This window comes from Populus trichocarpa, chromosome 14, assembly GCF_000002775.5.
Source record: "Populus trichocarpa isolate Nisqually-1 chromosome 14, P.trichocarpa_v4.1, whole genome shotgun sequence".
Classification (NCBI taxonomy): domain Eukaryota; kingdom Viridiplantae; phylum Streptophyta; class Magnoliopsida; order Malpighiales; family Salicaceae; genus Populus; species Populus trichocarpa.
The window spans coordinates 8,780,735-8,801,521 of NC_037298.2; the positions used below are offsets into that span (position 1 = coordinate 8,780,735).

The window sequence follows — 20,787 nt, forward strand, 5'->3', positions numbered from 1 at the left end:
ATATTCAATTGGGGCAAGCGGAGGAGGTTATGGTAACAAAGGAAAAAGACCTTTCGGTTGGTGAAATCTACTAATTTATAACACAAACAGAGTAACTAATTACGGTGCTTGCTCAGCGGATTCGGATCAAAAATTAATTTTAATATAAAAATATCTCCTGACGCCGTTAGGATTTTGAGAAAAAATTGAATACAAACTGAAAATTTGACGAATCATTAAAATTAACATTAACCTTTAAAAAAAATTAAGAAAAGTGGTGTTTGTTTTTTATGTGTATCCCCTAGCAAAATATTATTTATTGTAATAATTTTTTTATTTTATTTCTTTTAAATATTTAGTTTATTGAAAATTAAATTTCATAACTTGTTTTAGGTTTTTTTTGTTTACATGATTATCTCAATATCATGATTCATGTCGTAGGTTTGGTGAGTTAACCCAATTGATTCGATTTTTTTTTAATTTCATTTTTCAACATCGGGTTGATTGAGAATTAGGCTTTATGATTTGTTTAAGTTTATTTTCTACAAGGTTATCTTGGTCTCATAACCCGTCATGGGTTTTTCAAGTTAACCGATTAAACTCGAGTCATTTTATTGTGTCCTTTATTTAGATTGAATTTATTCCAATTTCATTCTTTTGCAGTGAGTTTGTAGGGATTGAGCTTCATTATTTGTCTCGATTTGCTTTTCTATAAGGTTGTTTTAATATCATGTTTAGGGTTGTGAGTGTCACAGGTTAAACTTGGTTGACTTGAGTTATTCTTTTGTTTACTTTTTATGAGATTACCCTGATCTTATAATCAGGGTCATAGGTTTGGTAAGTTAGCTCGGATCAACTTAAATCGTTTTATTTGTGTCAATTTTTAATTGATTTTTTTTTCAACCTCAACATTTAATTGGTTAGGAATTGAGTTTCATTATTTGTTTTGATTTACTTTTTATGTAGTTATCCTGGGTTTGAAAGGTTAACTCATGTCATTTCTTTGTGTTCTTTTTTTAATCACTTGTTTCGATTTCATCATTTACCATTGAATTGATAAGAAATCGAGCTTTATAATCTGTCTAGTTGTTGATTTGGTAGGTTTACTCGTATTAACCCGTGTCAATCTAATATGTTGTTGTCTCAATATTCTTTAAATGTTTTTTAGTCAAACTACATTTCTACCGGTTGTTCAAGTTGTCCTTAAACTTGCCAAGTCAATCAAGTTGTCAATCCCGCACAATTTATTTATTTTTACTAGAAAAACATTAGCGAAGCCTAAATATTTTTTACGTTAAAAAAAAATTATATGACCCCAGCATAACGCAAGCCAGAAATCTAATATAGACTAATTAACATTAACAATTAAAAAAAATGGAAGAAGTGGTGTTTTGATTTTGCACCACTTCACATAACACTATTCATTTACAATAGTAGTTTTCTTTTTAATCTAAGTTTTTTTTTTATTTTATCATTTGATATTATACAATATACTAGTATATCAATATATTAGTGAATCACTGTAGAAATAGTAATTTTGTAAATTTTTCTATAGATGGAAAATCTGTAATTTTTTATTCTGGGAAAAACAATTTTTATTTGCCTCCTTTTCCTTTACATTCAACTTCATTATCACTCCATACTTAAAATGTTTATAATCATTCATTTTGTTCTTGTTTTTATTTTCTTGTAATTTATTTTTTGTGATTTTTTCTTTTTTTTTCTTTATAATGGGGCGAACAACACTGTACATTTTAATGCCTATGCATGTGAGCCCTTGTTTTTTCCTTGTTAATGGGACAAATAACATGTAATTTGACTTTTTTAAAATGAGTTAGGTGTGTATGTGTATAAAATATATGTATAAGTTTTTTTTATTTATAATTATAATTTTTTTTAACAAAAGATGTGTTGAAAATGCCTTTGTATTCTTTCTTTTTTTTTTCTAAAAAAAAATATATGACATGTGATAGAGTGATGGTTAAATAGCTAGTGAAAAAACTAAAAGATGTGGTGTTTTCACTTTACATCGCCTCATAAAATACTATTCATTTGCAATAGTATTTTTTAAAAATCTATGTTTTTTTATTTCATCATTTAATATTTAGTTTATTGAAGATTATGCTTCATAATTTGTTTTGTTTTTTAAACTAAAAGAGACGGTGCTTTCGTTTTACATTGCCTCATGAAACATTGTTCATTGCAATAGTTTCTTTTTTACTCTTTTTTTAAAAAAAAATATATGTTTTTTTTTAATTTTATCGTTTAACATCTAGTTTATTGGGGATCAACCTTTACAATTTCTTTTGATTTATTTTATATGAAGTAATCATGGTTTAATGACTCAGGTCGTGGATTTGATAGGTTCACTCAAATTAAGCCAGGTTGATCTAATATGTTGTTATCTCAATATTTTTTTATTTAAAGGACGTCATATTGAATTTATTTATTTTTTAATCAAACTAAGTTTTTAATAGTCATTTGAGTTGTCTTCGAGCCCACCAAGTCAATCAGGTTATATTGAATCAACTATAATATAATTTCATTTTTTTTATTAGAAAGAAGTTAGTGACGCCTAAAAATTTGTTTTTACTTAAAAAGAATTGATTTAACCTACAATATATAGAAAGGGTCAATAATATAGTAAATACAAAAAAGAATTTATGCTAATAATAAAAAATTAAATTGGGAAGATGAGGGGTAAATATAGATGAAGAAACATGTTATTTTGTCATGTTATGCTATTTAAGTTTTTTAGAAAATGTAAACATTAAAAGTCACTGGAAAAAAATATTTTTCTAAAATAGTTTCTTTTTTTATTTTTATTTTTTTATCAACTTGACTTAGCTTTACTACATGGCCTTTTGCACAAGCTCAATTTAAAATTAAAACATGTTGAACTTGGTTTAATGTGACATGCCTTGCCTAGCGGGTCCAGCTCTTACTTAATTGTTTAATTCAAAACTTAATTTTTTAAAAACAAATCCAGGCAACAAACATTTTATTTATTTATTTCAAGAAGACAAAATTTTTTATTTACTTAGATTGACTCATTAAACTTGTCATATGGATTATAAACTCGGCTAAGTTCAATTTTTTTTATTTAATTATATAATAATAAAAATAGACATGCAAAAAAAATATGAATAAAATATAAAAAAAAAACAAAAACAAATACCATGGATGGCTATACAAATACAGCAGTTGTTAATATTAGATAAACTTATTAAAAAAAGTTGAGCTATACTTTATTAAATAATATTTCAAATAAAGTCTATGCTGATGACTAGTATTGTGGCACTTAAAAAGTTATCCTAATCTCGTAATTTATTATATGTGTTTGATAGATTAACCTAATTTGATTTAGATTTTTTGTTATTTTTAATTATTATTATTTTAATTTTATCTTTTAATATTGCTTTGATTGAGAATTGAACCTCATAATTTATTTTGATTTGTTTTCTATGGGGTTTTTCTGGTCTCATGTCTTGGGTTGCGGATTTGGTGGGTTAACTTGAATTGACACAAGTCTCTTTTTGTTTCTTTTTCAATTGATTTTTTTTAAAATTAATTCTTTAACTTTGAGTTGATTAAAAATTAGGCTTCATAATCTATTTTAATTTGTTTTTTATTGGGTTATTCTGGTTTTATGACCCAGGTTGTAGATTAACCTGGATTGACCCGAGTTTTTTTTTTATTTATTTTTTTCTTTTCAATTTGATTCTTCTACACTTAATTGACTGGGAATTGAGTTTCACAATTTGTTTTTTATTTTCTTTACATGAGATTATTACAATCTCTTAACTTGAATAGCGTATTTAATAAGTTAATTTAAGTCGATTCAATATATGGTCGTTTCAATTTTTTTTTTAAATATCATTTTGATTTTTTTAATAAATTATATTTTTATTTATTATCCTAATTGTTTTTTATTGTTCCACATTGTTTGGATAACATTGAATCAACCCCGCATGACTTTAAATATTTTTACTATAAAACACTTTAACAGTATCAGAACCTCTTTTCCTATGTGCACGCATGTCACCCCCGCGGTGCTTTACCTGCTCCTGGGCTTGCAGGATGTCCAGTGGGCCGTGGGGAATAGTCGTGGTGCGCGTAAGCTGGCCCGGACACCCCACGTAAAAAAAAAAAAAAAAATGATCCAACTTGCAGCACAAGTCAGTAATCTAAGCCAACCTCTAAGTATAAATTCTCATCCACCAAAAAAATATGATTTTTGTAGGATGGATTGTTTCCCTTCTTTATTTTTTTTGTCGTTTTAGCAAAGCTATTTTCATGTAAAACAAAATAGTTCTTAACATGGTTAGTTTTAGATTTTAGTAATTTTGATTTTTTATTTAAAATAATTTTGAAATTATAATTTTATTTTACTTGTAGCATTTATTATTACTTACTACGCTCTTAGTTGGAAATGAAGATTTAATTTGGAGATTAATTTTTTGTTTTTCTAAGCATATTGAATTTCCTTTTCTATTTATGCAAAAATTAAAAATAAAATTAATTTTTCTATTTCTATTAGAAAATGGACACATGTCAAATCATCAATTGATTCAATTTTGTTGGCTAAAGATTAAGAAAAAAATTAAAAGGTAGAGGGAAAACTTCATTCACCTGCATTCATGATATTATGAATAACAATAGTAATACACAATGATAATGATGATTTTTATTTCTATTTTTTCGCATTCTGATCCTTTTTTTATGTGGTTATCAAATTTTTGTTTTTTTTTCAAACTAGTTCTTAGCAAGGGTGAGCAAAAAAACCGAATAGTGAAAAAAAACCGATTAAAATTTTGAAAAAACCGACCGGTCCTAAATAAAAAAAACCAGAAAAAACCGAGCCAAACCGAAAAAACCGACCCAAAATCGAGCCAGTTGTTGTCATAAAAAACCGAACCGAAATCAGTCAGTTTGAACCGGTTTCGGTTTTTTTTAAAAACAATTTCGGTTTGGTTCAAACCAGACTGAAAATGATCAACTCTAGTTCTTAGTTTGTGTGTTTATTAGGATTTAAAGTTGATAACTTATTTTAATTTGCCTTTTATATTTTTATCATGATATCAAAAAAATATTCTAGCATCAAGTTGATGCTCAATTTTATAAAATAGAATTTAGTTTTGTTGTTTGAACAAAATTTGAAACCGAGTGACCCAAAAAAAGATGAAAGAACAACCCTTTAGTTGTTTTTAAAAAAGGTGTTTTTAAGTCTATCCTTTGTTTTTTGTGTTTTTTTTGTTATTAATATTTTTTATTTTAATTTCATCATTCGATAATATGTTATTTAAAATTTTTTATTGATAATTTATTTCGATATGTTTTTAAGAATAAAAAAACATGTAAGTCTCAAATGATCCTAAAATTTGTAAAACTCGAACCGGTAACTTATAAGCAACACAACCAGGATTTAACCGGTTAAGATGTATCCCTCATTATATATATATATATATATATATATATATACACACACGTTCATCGCCGCGTCCACCACACCAGCTCGCTGAACTTCACAGGCTACAGCTCGAGCTTGACACGACACCCACTTCACTTGTGAATTTGTGATGGCACTTGCCTGTCCAATTCCCTCAAAGATTCATCAATCTGCCTCCCGGGAGTCCATAAGGAAAAATGAAACTTCGTCTCATACACAGATCAATTAAATGCAAAATATAAATAGAAAATTAAGAAATATTAGACCCCATTATCAAGATTTTGAAGCATAAATCTTCCAAGAACATGTACGGCTGAAATATTCAAGAAAATTATCTAGATTTCATGGTTCATTTCTAGAAAAACTATATTCTATAGCTACGAGATTTATGCTTCAATTTAAAAAAAAAGAAAAAGAAAAGGAAAAAATATATAACACTGATACCGATAAAAAAAAATTTATTTATTAGCTGGGTACAAGGTAAACAATTCCACAAAACAGAGATAAAACTATTTTGAGTGCCTAAACTTATATATTTTTTATAATTAAACGTCTGATCTTTAATTTTACTTAAATAGTTATACGATATTTTTATTTTTAAAATAAAATATCTAAAGTAGATGTATTTTGATGAAATGATGATATAAATACTAACATCTAACAAAATATTTAAGGTTGACGTCATTAATAAAATGTCAAAGCAATTAAATAAAAAGGAAAACTCATTCCAAATCCAGTTGAAAATTAAAAGACTATATATATATATATTAGAAAAATAAACACACTTAAATCAAGTGATATAGGTGGTAATTAGTTGCCCGGTTGCGAAATAGATTTGGAATTGGAGAAAAGAAAAACTGACCTTGTGATCGACGAATTTGAGAAGCTGGAAGGGGACATCATGGAACTTGTCGTGGACCGGTCCGATGACAGTTCTGACGGTGTCCTCGACAGTTCGGACCCCCGGTTTCAGTGGACCAGAATTTTCCTTGGCATATCTGTAGACGCTTGAAAAACAGACCACCACGTAGATCGGCACCACTTGAACAAAATCTACATACTTGAGCTTTTTTCTCCTTGTCTTCAACCTAATTGAACATATATATATATATATATATCAGAATGATTTTAGCTCTGGCACACCAAAAACGAGTTTCTTCTCGTCAGAATATAAACCGGGCATCTCTCTGGGTTCCTGCGCAAGTAATGGGAGTTCATGGGAATTGAAGCCCCATTTAAAATATTTCATTCATACAAATCCTCCTTGGCTTTATATAAATTAATCAAAAAACCCCACCCTCTTGGGTTCTTGGATTATATATTCATCTGGTAAGCGAGCTAGATACCTCTCTGTTTTCTAGCATCTTTCTAGGTAACAAATAAGCATGAAAAAGGTTAAGGTGAAAATCAATCAGAACAGCTCTTGCATACTAAAGTTGGGCTTACCATCTCTGTTCGCTGTTTAGGTTCTAATTTCGCCATTTCCTCTCATCAGCGACTCTAATTCCCATAGTTTTGAAACCCGGACCGGCCCGGCGGGTTGACCCGGGACCCGGCCGACCCGGGCCTGGGACCGGTCCGGGTCTAAGTAAAAACCCGACTGGGAGTTGGCCCGGCGAAACCCGGTCGACCCGGCGGATCGACCTGGAACCCGGTCGACCCGGGTAAACCCGGCTGAGACCCGGCCTAAGGAGTGTGCTGGCAAGAAGTCGGGCTAAGGACGCTTCACCCTCGATTCTTAGCATCTCAAGAAGAAGATCCACTGGAGAAGAACATCTGAAACTCTATCTCTTGAAATGAATACCCATTTCTTGGCTTATGCCATTTACCTGAACAAGCAAAGAAAGACTTCAAACTTTGAATCTGTGTCGGCACTTATAGCAGAGAAAGATTTAATCAGCAGTCGGCCGTAAAGAGAAGAGCCAAAGGATAGTGCAAAGCGAGGGAGTCGTTACTTAAATCAAGAGGGGCACTTATAGCTTCTGTATGCAATCATGGAAGGTAGGAACTTACTCCTCTTCTCCTTCTATATGTGTCTGCTACTGTAGCAGCTAGAGAGATAATTGGCTTAAGATTACTTGCTTTTGAGTTTTGAGAGGACAGGTTCTTTGAGAAGAGATTACTTGCTTTTGAGTTTTGAGAGGAGAGGTTCTTTGAGAAGAGAAGAGAAGAGAAGACAGACGCAAGACTCATCTCGATGGATGCGAGACAACAGAGGATGTGGGAGCTGCGGGTGCTGTGGTTGGGCACGAGAAACTAGAAGAGAGAGAGAGAGAAAGGTCGTGCAATTTTAGAGAGAAAGAGATTTTTTTTGGGTTGACCCGGGTCAACCCATCTGACCCGTGACCCGATCATTATACCGGGTCGACTACCGGGTCGGGTTTAAAAACTTTGCTAATTCCTTGAGCGAACCCTTCCAAATAAACGGGAACTTCTGGCAATATTTTTTTAAATTATTTTGATACAATAGCTGATATTAAAACTGGTTCAAATTAATATTTTTTTAGTATTTTTAAATTATTTTGATGCGTTGATATTAAAAATAATTTTTTAAAAATAAAAAAAAAATCATTAAATAAAAAACACTTTGAGAACCAACCACAACCACATTCCCAAATAGGCTATTAGCCTCTCCGTGGAATCGCTATTACTAGTTTTTTAATTATTATTATTTTTTAATTTTAATTTTTAATATTAGATTGTATTGATACATAATTAAACTTTATAATTACTTTCTGATTTATTTTTTATAGGTTTATCACGATCTCATAATTTAGGTCGTAAATTTTACGAGTTAACCAGATTGATTTATGTTTTTTTTATTAAATATTTTTTTTTAATTTCATCTTCCAACATTGTATTGATTGAGAACTAGACTTTATATTTTTTTATTTGTTTTTTATGGAGTTATCGTGATCTTCTCACCTAGATTTCTCAGGCTAACTTGGGTTGATTTTAGTTATTTTTTATTATTTTAATCCTTTAATATCAGGTTGATTTAAATTTTGGTTTCATATTTTTTTTATTTGCTTTCTATGGAGTTATCACGGTCTTATGACCGGGTCATGGGTTAAGCCGGTCGACTTAAGTTTTTTTGGTCCTTTAATATTGGGTTGATTAAAAATAATACTTTATAATTTGTTTCGGTTTGCATTCTATGAGGTTATCCCAATCTTATGATCCGGGTAATAAGTTTGGTCGGTTAACTCGGTTTGACTCATGTTGTTTTTTGTGTTTTTTTTTAAACTGACTTGTTTTTTAATTTCATCCTTCAATATTGAATTGATTGAGAATCAAGCTATATAATTTGTTTAGATTTGCTTTCTACAGAGTTATCTTAGTCTTATGACCTAGATTTGATAGGTTCATCTGAGTTGACTTAACTAATTTTTAGTTGGATTTTGTTTTCAATTTTATTATTCAACAATTTTTTTTTTATTACAGATTCATTATTCAATATTGATTTGATTAAGAAGTGGATTTGATATTTTTTTTATTTGTTTTTTACAGGGTTATCAGAGTCTCATGAATTGAGTGGTGAATTTAACAAGTTAACCTGAGTTGATCCGAGTCGACATAATATGTTATTGTTTTAATATATATATTTTAAATATTATTTTGATTTTTTTTAGCTAAATTATATTTTTTTTAGCTGTCTAAATTGTTATTAAACCTTTTAAACCCATCATGTTATGTCATGTAATTTAATTTCTTTTACTAAAAAAAACATATTGACAATATCTAGAATTTTTTTCACATCCAAAAAATTGATTTAGCCTGTAATGTAGCGTTACTTTGAAAATGTGTACAATTAGTCATAAAAATACGAACATGCTCTTAAATTACATAAATAAAAATAAGCAGCTACAGAAATTGCAACAGTCGCTTTAGTTTTTCTTAAATAAAATCAGGGCAAACTGCGAACCCAAAAACAAGCAGGACTCCGTCTCCCAGCCAGAAAACCTTTTGACCGAATTCGCGAAACCAAAAAAAAAAATGGAAGCGCTTCTAAGACAAGTCTTTGGCGACTCATCAGACAGCGAAGACAAAAGTGAAGAGAAAGAAGATTCGATAGACGATGTTGGATGCCACTCAACCTCGGACCCAAACTACCCTACCTGGGAACCAATCAAGGAAATCAAAGGTTTATGGTTGTGCCGACACTTTCTCTCCCCTCATCAACAATCTACCTTCCTCTCCGCTATTCAAAACGGTGCGTGCGTTTCCATCCAATGCTTTCATTCTTCTTTTCTTGGTTTAATTTAATTAATATTCAAGAGAATTTCGCTTCTTATAATCCGTGGAAATGCAGAGGGATGGTTCCTTGAAGCCTCCAACAATCAGGTGGGTACACGGCCTAGAACTGAACTCGATTTTTTTTTGAATCAGAATTAGTGTTTTAGAGTTTAACATAATCATGGGCTGGAATATTGATGTGATTTTGTGATGGATATTCACTGTTTCTTGTAGGCTATGAGATTTGGAGATCTTCCATCCTGGGCCATTGAGCTCTCTAATTCTATTCGTGAGGTGGTTCTATACGGTGATCGTATCCATGAACCTCCTAGCTGTGCTGGCTCTGATAGGGGTGAAGCCGCCTGCTGGCTGCCGCCTGATTTGCTGTCGAGAGAACCCTTTTTTGATCAACTAATTGTAAATGTATACCAACCAGGTGAGGTGCGACTTCACTTTCTATATGGTCTGCAGATAAATTTTTCATGTGAACTTTTATACTGCTAAGCAAACTATGGTCGAACCATATCATTTTAATGGCAATGATACTTTCCTTCGTATGCGGTTGCTTTATTGAGCATTTGCAATGTTTACTAAATTGCTATAATCTGCATACATGGATACCAGTATCAGTTTCCTGTATAGAGATCCAAAGCGAAAACAGAAACTGGAAATTCAAGACATTGATATGCATTTTGCCTATGGCATTTATATTATAGAAGCATTTCAAATAATTGCCAAACCAATCAATTTACTCTGTTAGTCTTTTTTTCTTAACAAGTATACATAGGTGGGACAGATAGCTATAAGTTGTGGTTAGAGAAGGCTAAGAATCATTCCTTGTACTGTTTATACTTGTAAAATTTCAAGTACACTCTATTTTGCTGTTATACATGTCTTGCTTGAAGTCTCCGTAATGCATAATTTAATGTGTCTTATGTTGCCTTGGAAACATAGCTTGAGAGCAATTGGGGATAGGACTGCCTGATAACGTTAACATCAATTCATAATGTTGCAATTCTATACAGTAAATTTTATCTTTTAGCACTTTGCATTAATATGTTCCATCTTGAGCAACTAAGATAATCCTGTTTGCTTTTGGTTGCTAGTTGAGCTTATTTTTTGATTCCATCACTGGTAGATTCAATGTTCTGTAGAGACAGAGTGAATATATTACTTTACCTAGATGTTCCTTCAATGATAAGATGTTTGCATTTGAAGGGGATCTGTGCACATGTTGACCTCATGCGCTTTGAAGATGGAATTGCCATCGTTTCCTTGGAGTCCTCCTGCGTGATGCACTTCACGCAAGTTGGAGAGGTCTCTGACTGTGGCAAGGAACAACCAGAGCTGCCCATGATAAAGATTCCTGTTTTCTTGATGCCAGGATCTCTAGTTCTATTGTTTGGGGATGCCCGGTACCTATGGAAGCATGAGATTAATCGAAAACCAGGATTTCAGATGTGGGAAGGGCAGGAAGTAAATCAGGAGAGGAGAACCTCTATAACTCTGAGAAAGCTTTGCCATGCCGAGTAGCAAGGCAATAGCACATTTTCAACCAGAGCATGAACTAATTTCTTTTGCTTTTCCAATTTTTTCCTCCTGGCACAGCATGTGCTAATTTGGTGCTTGAGTTCATCAGGATATCTTAGACAGTACAAATACATATCTGATTTATAGCATTTTTGGAAGCATTTGGGTCCATCGTTTATATCTGATTAGCATACATGTTACTTTTAAAATAAATTGACAAAAACTTAAAATTAAACCTCACAACATATCTGCAAAGAATGCATAAGCATTCAGAGGTGGAGCTAGAACAGTAACAACTGGAGGGCAATGCGAGCCAATGAGTAGGATGAGAATGTAAAAATATTGCTCAGGTAAATAACTAAAACAGTGAGCCACTAGAGTAAATAAGTGAACTTTGAAGCCATATTTCTCGGTACAAAAAGATACGATGTGGAGGATAGAGAAGGGAATTTCATGAACAACATAAAAGGTTGTTATGTCATCAGCTAATATACAAGTGCATTTCATTTTCATGATAAAAGAAGAAAAAAAGAGGCATTTCATTTTGACATATTAGTCAGTAACAAGATAAGCCACACGGGCTATTATCCCTTAAAGGGAAACATTCACTTCAAGGGCGGAACTTGCAAAACGTTTTGAGCTCTTCTGCTGGTTTATCTCCTGCAAATCCACTGTCAACCCAGGCAGAGTAACCCCCTTCCATGTTTGTTACATGCTCGAAGCCCTGCCATCACCAAATCTTTCCATGAATGTTTTCATAGTTGAATTTCATGAACATATATAGTTGAGAATATTTAGCGCGTGTCTATGTTAATCTGCTTTTAATTAGCTAAAACAAAGCCCATCTACTACGAGGCTAAGATAAATTTCTTACAGCTGAATACTCAATTCTATGGTTTATACTAAAAATGTACATAGAAATGCTCTGTTAGAATTTGAAGCAAGCTTACCGCACCCAGAAGATCAATACAGGCACGGAGTGATCTGCCTCCGCTGTTGCAACCCTTCACAATTTCGAACAATTTCCAGAGTTAGATGCAAAGTTTTAAATCTGCATTTCTCGTAGAGGTGCTCGACTCCAAAGAGCTAAAAACACCAAATACTTCTTTTCATAAAATGAAAGGCGATCCGACTAAATAGCAACTTAGATTTGTATTTGATAGTGCAGTCCGCTTTTTGAGAAACAAGATCTTAAAACTCCACTTTGGTGCTGATGGATTGTATCAGAAAATTAGTCTCCCTTAACAATAAATTATTGTTCTAAGTATTCTCTTGAAGCAGTATGTAACTAAAAATAATCAATCTCATATTTATATAAAGTTTAACAGATTTTATTATTTCGTTTGGTTCATTTCATGCCATGCACATAGCAAATATATTGTAGAAAAAAAAAGGTAAATGCTTTCCAGCACTATGATCTAGGATTTACCACCACAAGATAGTCATCCTTGCTGCAAATTGAGGCAACCTTGCTGAGAAATTCAGGATTTTTCACTCTGCCTGCTTGTTGCAAGAAAAACCAACAGAAGCTCGTTAGTTTAAATCAATTATTATGCAATTCTTGTTGGGCTTCTTCATAAAACAATCTTATCATGTTAAAATAATCAAAGGAAAGTAATTAGATTTCACCAGTTTTTTCATGAAACAGTACTTTTATTCATATTTTATTCATAGTTATAAAATCTGCTTCATCCATTTAAGACCGTATCAATCTAAATGATTTTATTATAAGATTTTTTTTTTTAAAACTGAAACGATATTGTTCTATTTTTTTTTAGAAAAAAAATCAAATAAGTTTAAGCTAGGTTTTACAACAATGCTAGGGAAGTTTTACTATACTGATTGTTTTTATATTTTAAAAATGTTTTTAAAAAAATTAATTTTTTTTTCTTTGTTTTAAATTAATATTTTTTTGTATTTTTATATTATTTTAATATATTGATATTAAAAATAATTTTTAAAAAATAAAAAAAATATTATTTTAATATATTTTAAAATAAAAAATATTTTAAAAAATAATTACAACCATATTCCCTCCAATAAAAATATTTCAATTTACCTTCATCAGTTTTGAACATAAAAGGAACGTTCAAGGCATTGTCTACGTGGCTCTTGTTGAACTCCTCGGCGGTTCTACAACAATGAAATGATTGTCAAACATTTCTCTCTCGGTTCTGAAACACTATATATATATATATATATATATATATATATATATATATATATAAAATAAAGAACTCCTCCACGTTTAATTAATATTACAAAAACATCCTTTTAAATAAATAATGCCGTTAATTATTATTTAAGAAAGGTAGTTAAATTAAGAACTAAAAAAAAATAGAGAAAGGATATAAAAAAAAATGGGACATGCATTTTTTTTAGTAAATGAATAATATTAATTTCAGTTAATTTTGTTTTGAGTTTTCTTTTTAATTTTTTTCTTCTAATTTTTAAAATTTCTTGATTGAACTATTTTTTTCTTCTTCTTCTAAACATTGATTAAGGGCATTTGTGATACCTCAGGCAGTCAGGGTTGTTATAATTTATCTCTTTTTTTTTAATGTATAATCAAATACGTTTCATTTTTCAAAAATTGGAGTGAGAAGTTGCTCTTTCCCCAAGAAGGCAAGAACCAAGCGATCATAATTTGATTTCAAGGCCAAGAACACCTACCTCACGTCCAAATAACGGTGACCGGAGGCGATGAGACCTTTGGCCGCATGAACATCGACAGTGATAACATCTTGAGGCCTACATACAATGAAAAAGGAGGTGAAAGAACCGGGGAAGGGGGATTATTACAGTCTGTATTGCAGCTTCATGAAAGAATATTTGAATTAAGATGGGAAAGTTTACCTCTGGGTGGCATCCATATGGAAGATTTGCAGTGAAGGCAATCTCTCTAGCGTTGTCGGACCTGAAACTTCAGGAGGAATGCGCCAATCATACAGACCTCTGGTTATACAGATGAGAAAATAGAACCCTTAATTTGCTCTAACAATTTGACCTTTGATCTCAATAAACAATCCATAAACTATCATTCTCGCCCTTTTCTTCCGGCCGCGGACGTCTGGAATGACTAATGTGTAGCTCCTACGGACACGGCATTATACTATTATATGCAATGCAATTTGCAAATGATAACTTAGCTGACTTTAGCTTTTTTTTTCTTTATTTTTGGGAAGTTGACTTTAGGATGGCACTTCAACATGGAGCTCCATTCTTTATTTTGCTCCTATAGATCTATCTACCTTTGCTCGATTGCCTCTGTAGTTTTAAGATTTTGCAATTTCATCCATGTAGTTTCTTACAAGTTGCAATATTATCCCTAATCACTCTCTCAGATAAATCAAAGACATCATTAATTCATCTATATTCTCTCATAATTTATTTTAATTTATTCATATTTACTTCTGATATGGCAATGCAGGTGAAGGTAACTGTTTTAAAAAAGTAAGAAAAATTTGGACTCGGGATATTGGTTCGAAGGAGTTCAATAATTTTAATTAATTCAATAATATGATTAAAAAGAGTCAATAATATAAAAAAGATCAATGACTAATTGAAAAAAATGAGCACTTGCTAGTATTATAAAAAAAATATCATTTAAATATTTTTAAAATGTCTTAATAATCTTATTTGATAACAAATTATTATATATTTTAATGATTAATAAAATAATTTAATAGTAAATTTCAAGATTTACAAAAAAATTTAAAAATAAAAATTTTAATTTAATAAACACTAACAATATTTACTTAATAGTTGAATAATACCAAAAAGTATTATTTAATAATTGAATAATACACGTGCAATGTCATGATGAAAATGCCTCTCAATTAAAAGAAGTAATAGTTTTTGTTTTGTTTTAATGGTTGGAAAGGTATTTTCACAAACAAAAATTAAAAAAAAAACATAATTTTAATATATTTATAAATAAAAAATATAAATAAATATTTTTAACCACAAATGCTATCACCCTCCCCTCCCATCGCACAAAAACACCTTTTGACAAAAGTTTTATAGAATTAAACTACAAATATATACGAACACACCGGTGTCCTATTAACTTTTCAAAGAAAAAGGAGCTTAAGATTTACAATGGCTAAAAACGAAGCCCATGCCAAACAGGGCTTAACCAGATCGCCTGCAATGGGATTCACCTCTTTGAACTGCCGAGAACATCCAACAAGAGCCGCAAACGTAGCTAAACAAACTAGCAACCCTACCCACGGCGCTGCCATCCGAAACACAATCGGGTCCCAAGCCAAACTCAAGCCTAGCTGAGCCAAGTAAAGATAGAGAGCCGCTGGGTTCCTGTGGAATCCGCCTTCAGCCCAAACAAGCCAGGCCGAGAGTCCCATCAAGAAACTCGACGTCATGCAGGTCAAGTGCAAGGCCCACGGAGGTGGGAACCAGAAGGGCATAGATATACTCCCAGTGCTCGTTCCGTAGCCCCTAGTTGTGCCGAAGAAATACAGGTTAGAGATGGTCAAGGAGAGAGGAAGAGCAACGGCTATGGCTAGTGATCTAATTCCACGTTTGGCCATAGCTACTCTCTTTTCGCGTTTGAGTCTTACGGTCTTGCTGTTGTCTTTGCTCTTGGTGGGGTTGGAGATGTTGGGATCGTAGTCTGTGTCTCTGATACGCTGTTTAGCATTTTGGGAGTCCATTCTGAATTAGATTGAGAGAAATTTAGACAGAGAAACAGAGAGAGATGTTATGGGAGGAATTTAAATTTAAGGGGAGGCTGTTTTAAAGAAGAGCCATGCGTGTGTATTTTTTTTCTTGGTTTGGGTCATTTTTGGAGAGGCGAGGAGGAAGAGATGAGTGATACGTGGGCGAACGAGGTGGAAAGAAGTGGAGAAGAAGGGTAACACGTGGCTGACAAAAGGGCACAGAGAGATTTGGTCTTCCATGCTCAGAATAGACTAGCTCAGTGCGGTGACGATGCTGGAGGAGGAGAGTGCTTCTAACGTGTTTGATAATGCATTTACGCTTTAAATTGAAAAATTGATGATTTTTAAATATAAAAACGTCGTCTTTTTCATAACCTTGGAGTGCTTACACGTGCCCATGGCTTTTGACTTCGTTAGCTGCCTGGATTAAATTTTGTGACGGTGGTTACTGGTTATCCTCAGGCTCTAATTAGATTTCATTTTCCACATTAAAATGATTTAGAATTAAGTTTTTAATTTAACCTGAATTCAAGATTCCATGGATTACAAGTTTCTGGATTGGACTAAGTTTAGAATATTTGTGCAGAGTTTGTTTGGTTTTTTTTTTCTCGTCCTTTAATATTTAATAAATTAAAGATTCAATTCCCTTTTTATTTATTTATTGGTTTTCTGTAGAGTTTTTTTTTTTTTTTTTTTGCTAGTCTTTAACATTATCTTAATTATCTTAAGTCTTTTTTTATTTTTTTTAGTTATAAGTTGGTAATTTTTTTAGCTAATTTTTTAAATTGATATGTTTTTTTTTCAATTCCATCATGTAATATATTTGAAATACTTTTTGTTAAAACAATTTATAATTTTTTTTTAATTTCATCGCTTTTTATTTTTTTAATCTTTTGAATTTAGCCCCCATTCTTTATTATTATTATTTTTGTTGCTTTGATAAATTTTTTAAATTTATATATTTTTTAATTTCACTATTTAATATTAGATTGATTGAAAATTATGATTTTTTTATTGAACTAGAGTCTATGATTTCTCGTGCTTTGGGTTTTAGAGATTAACCTGAGTTTGAGAAGTTTGCCCGGATTTTTTTAGTTTTTTTTCCTTTCTTTAAGCTATATATATGGTTTTACATTTCATGCTTTAACATTTATTCAATTAATTAGAGGTTGGACTCCGTTATTTTTATTTATTGGCTTTTTGTATATTTTTCTTTGATTATAAAAATGATAGGGGTTTTATCTTGTTTTTTTATTTGTTATTCTTTATTTAAATTGGTTGAAAATTGAGTTTTATAATTCAACCCAAGTTTATGATTTAATAGGTTACGAGTTTGTGATCTTATGTTAGGTTTAGAAGGTTCGCCCGTGTTTCCTTGGTTTTTTTTAAAAAAATATTATATATTTTCAATTTCATCACTAATCATTTATATTATTAGCAATCAAACTATATTTTTTTTTCTATCAATTTTTTATATCATTTTTTTGTGAATTTTTAAAACGATTCAAGTTATCTTGAATGTTTTTATTTATAATTTTTATAGGGTTCCATTCTTTTTTCTCAGTCAATTCTACATCTCGAGTTTTATTTTTTTAAAACTTTATTAAAACACAATTGCATTACCTGAACATTTTATTATTATTATTATTATTATTTTGATAAAAACATGTCTTCGCCTATGCAGTACCATAAATCTAAGTAAAGATACCGTGCAAGGAGCCAAAAATAAAATAAAATCAATGAGGCCCCCTTCACAGCAAATTTTTAACCAATCAAATTTCATATTTTAATTTATACATTACTGTACACAAGGGCGGAGCCTTTCACAAGGCTCCGGTGGGCTGTAGCCCAGGTAGGATAATAATAAAAAATAAAAAAGGAAGCAAGTTCCAAATAGGGTTTTTCTTCTTTGTTAAAGTTTCTGTTTCCAAGGGTTTATCATCATCATTAGCCAAGTAAGAAAAGTGACGCAGAGGAAGCACAAGGAGAAGACAAAACTCTATTATAATCCCTTTTAAAAGGTTTACGGTACTATCGTAGGAAAGTTCAGGATTTTCTTTAAATTTTAAAAATTTTATTTTAAAATTAATTTTTTAAATATTTTTATGTAATTTATCAAAAATAAATTTTAAAAATAAAATAAATTATTTTAATATATAAAAAAAACACTTTAAAAACATCTATCATACTCCTAAACAAACCTATATATCGCAAAATAAGTCGAGAAACCAACTATATTAGTTACTTTTTGGATAAATTATAAAATTAGCATAGTTAGTTTTAAATTTAGGTAGAATAATATATTTCAAAAAAGTTATGGTGATATAACACGCTTCTTTTGCATATAACTATTGAGAATCAAGATATTTAAATGATGTCATATATTATAACCGTGACATTTAAATCAATGTTATAATTGGGGATCATAATAAAATTTTAATTAATATCGTAATTGATTTTTCTATTTGATTAGTTGCAGCAGCTAGAAATGAGATTTCTATTTGGTTATTTTTCTCAAAATTGACAACCATTATCGATCTTATTAGTGCTTCTCTCACACGTCATACCGAGTTGCATGATGCTCAGGCTATAGAAATTGCGCATATGGTAGCTACTGGAGAACGTGAGACTGGTAGAAGGGCTAATCAAATCGATAATTTACATCGAAGTGGAACTACTCGCTGGAGCTCTCATTTTGATTCTATTTGCAGTTTAATAAATATGTATGGTGCAACTATTATTGTGCTTGAAAGTATGGTTTAAGAAGGATCTTCTAACTCTATAGGTGGAGAAGTTGGTGGTCGTTTGATTGTAATGAAATCTTTTGAATTTATATTCATCTTATATTTGATGCATAAATAATGGGGATTATTTATTTACGTTGTTGAGCTTTGCAACAAAAATCTCTTGACATCTTAAATGCAATGGATCTTGTATCAACCACTAAAGCATTGCTTCGAACTTTGAGAGATGCTGAATTTGATCTTCTTCTTGCAAATGTGCAATCTGTTTGCACAAAATATAAGATTGACATACCACATATGAATGCTTCGTATAAAAAGACTACAGGTCGTTCATGTCAACAATAAGGTTCAGTGACAGTTTACCATCATTATCATTATGATATATTTAACTCAACAATAGATTTTCAGTTGGAAGAATTAAATTCTAAATTCAGTGATGGGACAGTGGAACTCCTTGTACTTAGCTCTACTTTAGAACCTAAGAACAACTTTAAATCATTTAAAACTGATGCTATTTACAAGCTTGCTAAGAAATTTTATCCTGAAGATTTCAATGAACAAGAGATGTATTATTTGAGATCTCAGCTAGAGCATTATCAGATTGATGTAATTCATCATGAGAGCTTTCAGAATATGTCTACCATTTCTAAATTATGTCGAGGATTAGCTGAAACAAATAAATCGCAGCACTATCATTTGATTGACAAGTTGATTCGTCTTGTTTTGACTTTTCCTGTTTCCACTGCCACTACAGAGCGGGCATTTTCGACTATGAAACATGTTAAAACTGTGCTTCGCAATAAAATGAAAAAGGAGTTCTTAGTAGATTCTATGATGATTTACATTGAACGAGAGCTTGTTGAAGATATTGATTCGGATTCAATCATAGATGAATTATATTCTACAAAACATCGAAGGGTACAACTTTAATAGTGTAATTTATTTTTATTTTTATTTTGAATTTTATGTACTTTAAATTTTATTTTTTATATATTTTATATTATGTATTTGAATTGAAATTTTATTGTTAACTTAACAAATTTATATATTCGAGTTAATGATTGATCTTAAAAAATAATTTATGTACATTTATATTATAGCCCAGGACAAGAAAAATTTCTAGCTCCGCCCCTGACTGTACATATATTTAAAAATAGAGAAATATCTGTTACAGAAGTTGCAGTAAATTTGTAGCTAAAATGTAGCTGTGAAAGTACTTGTTGGCGCCAAAAAAAACAGTTACGCGGGTAGTTTTCAAAAGTGATACCGAGAAAATATTAAGTTAATATTTTTTTATAATTTTAATATGTTAATATTAAAAATAAAAAAATATTTTAATATATTTTTAAATAAAAAGATACTTTAAAAATATCATGCCGTAATAATCCTAGTCAACTATTTCCCGTTTTCTACTCATGCAAGCCTATATCCTTCAGCCAATCATACTGAAAACATGCTGTCATGCATCTATTTTTGACGAGTTTTAATTCAAAACAATAATAATAATAAAAAAACTTTACGAAAATAAGGTTTTAGTATTCTTCTTTACTCAGGGAGTGGTAAGAAGAGAAAATACTGACCAGATGAAAGTAAAAGAGCACAGGAAAAGAACAACAAAGGCGGTGTTCAAAAATGAAAGAAGAAGAAGAAGAAGAAGAAGAAAAAGATCTACGAATGAAATCATCAATATAACTCCAACGTGGAATATTCGACAAGTCATTCATTCACAATCCATGAAGCAATCAACAGCTCACAGTGGACCCTACCCGGTCTGACTTGATGTCGCTGCGTGAGAAGATGGACGTGAAAGGATTGAGGAAATACATGAAGAAGAACGCTAACAGACGGGGTGAGATCCGGGACAAGCTCTCGGGTGCAATGTCGGTTGCCCCGGACCCGGGAACATTAGTTCTGGATGCAATGGAAGGGTTTTATTCATCAAAAGGCGACAAGGATACTGAATGGTGTCGTTTAAGGAGGACTCGCTTGGAGTTGTTAGAGGCCTTAACAAAACACAAGCCAACCCTGAGCATGGAAAGGAGGGAAAAGAGCTAAAAAGTTAGCTTTGGAGTGGAAACGAAAAGTGAGTTTGAAAGGGGACAGCCCTTCTTATGCACCGGGGTTCTTGCATTTATTGGTGGCTTACAATTTGGAGATGAGTTTGATGTTG

General features: G+C 31.3%; 3 protein-coding genes and 1 long non-coding RNA gene across 5 annotated transcripts; 1 reads left to right on the forward strand and 3 right to left on the reverse strand.

Moving 5' to 3' along the window:
- Window positions 1-5,339: 5,339 nt before the first annotated feature.
- LOC18105290 (uncharacterized) lies at window positions 5,340-7,695 on the reverse strand. 2 transcript variants are annotated; one of them, XR_002977734.2, is made up of 3 exons: window positions 6,875-7,695; window positions 6,291-6,516; window positions 5,340-5,598 (listed from the first exon to the last, which is right to left on the reverse strand). It is a non-coding gene; the product is annotated as an uncharacterized LOC18105290 (long non-coding RNA). The 2 variants fall into 2 exon arrangements; XR_002977735.2 differs by having other exon boundaries at window positions 6,291-6,623.
- A 1,608-nt stretch (window positions 7,696-9,303) lies between these two features.
- On the forward strand, window positions 9,304-11,352 carry LOC7457946 (uncharacterized). The gene is made up of 4 exons (XM_002320314.4): window positions 9,304-9,641; window positions 9,741-9,772; window positions 9,899-10,105; window positions 10,883-11,352. Exons 1-4 carry the CDS (start codon window positions 9,425-9,427, stop codon window positions 11,195-11,197), a joined length of 771 nt encoding a protein of 256 aa, XP_002320350.4. The 5' UTR covers window positions 9,304-9,424; the 3' UTR covers window positions 11,198-11,352.
- A 291-nt stretch (window positions 11,353-11,643) lies between these two features.
- On the reverse strand, window positions 11,644-14,289 carry LOC7491310 (protein HIGH ARSENIC CONTENT 1, mitochondrial). Its single transcript, XM_002320980.4, has 6 exons — window positions 14,051-14,289; window positions 13,868-13,945; window positions 13,254-13,327; window positions 12,624-12,694; window positions 12,145-12,198; window positions 11,644-11,918 (listed from the first exon to the last, which is right to left on the reverse strand). The coding sequence occupies exons 1-6, from the start codon at window positions 14,065-14,067 to the stop codon at window positions 11,805-11,807; spliced, it is 408 nt and encodes a 135-aa protein (XP_002321016.1). The 5' UTR covers window positions 14,068-14,289; the 3' UTR covers window positions 11,644-11,804.
- Window positions 14,290-15,096: 807 nt separating this feature from the next.
- Window positions 15,097-16,152, reverse strand: LOC7457947 (translocator protein homolog). The gene has a single exon (XM_002320981.4). It carries the CDS (start codon window positions 15,865-15,867, stop codon window positions 15,268-15,270), a length of 600 nt encoding a protein of 199 aa, XP_002321017.3. The 5' UTR covers window positions 15,868-16,152; the 3' UTR covers window positions 15,097-15,267.
- Window positions 16,153-20,787: the final 4,635 nt, after the last annotated feature.

Coding starts and splice junctions, on each gene's coding strand:
- LOC7457946 (XM_002320314.4), top strand. CDS start 9,425: ATGGAAGCGCTTCTAAGACAAGTCTTTGGCGACTCATCAGACAGCGAA. Junction 9,642..9,740: donor CCTCTCCGCTATTCAAAACG/GTGCGTGCGTTT, acceptor GTGGAAATGCAG/AGGGATGGTTCCTTGAAGCC. Junction 9,773..9,898: donor TTGAAGCCTCCAACAATCAG/GTGGGTACACGG, acceptor TGTTTCTTGTAG/GCTATGAGATTTGGAGATCT.
- LOC7491310 (XM_002320980.4), bottom strand. Junction 12,695..13,253: donor TATGTTCAAAACTGATGAAG/GTAAATTGAAAT, acceptor TGCAACAAGCAG/GCAGAGTGAAAAATCCTGAA. Junction 11,919..12,144: donor GTATTGATCTTCTGGGTGCG/GTAAGCTTGCTT, acceptor TGGTGATGGCAG/GGCTTCGAGCATGTAACAAA.
- LOC7457947 (XM_002320981.4), bottom strand. CDS start 15,867: ATGGACTCCCAAAATGCTAAACAGCGTATCAGAGACACAGACTACGAT.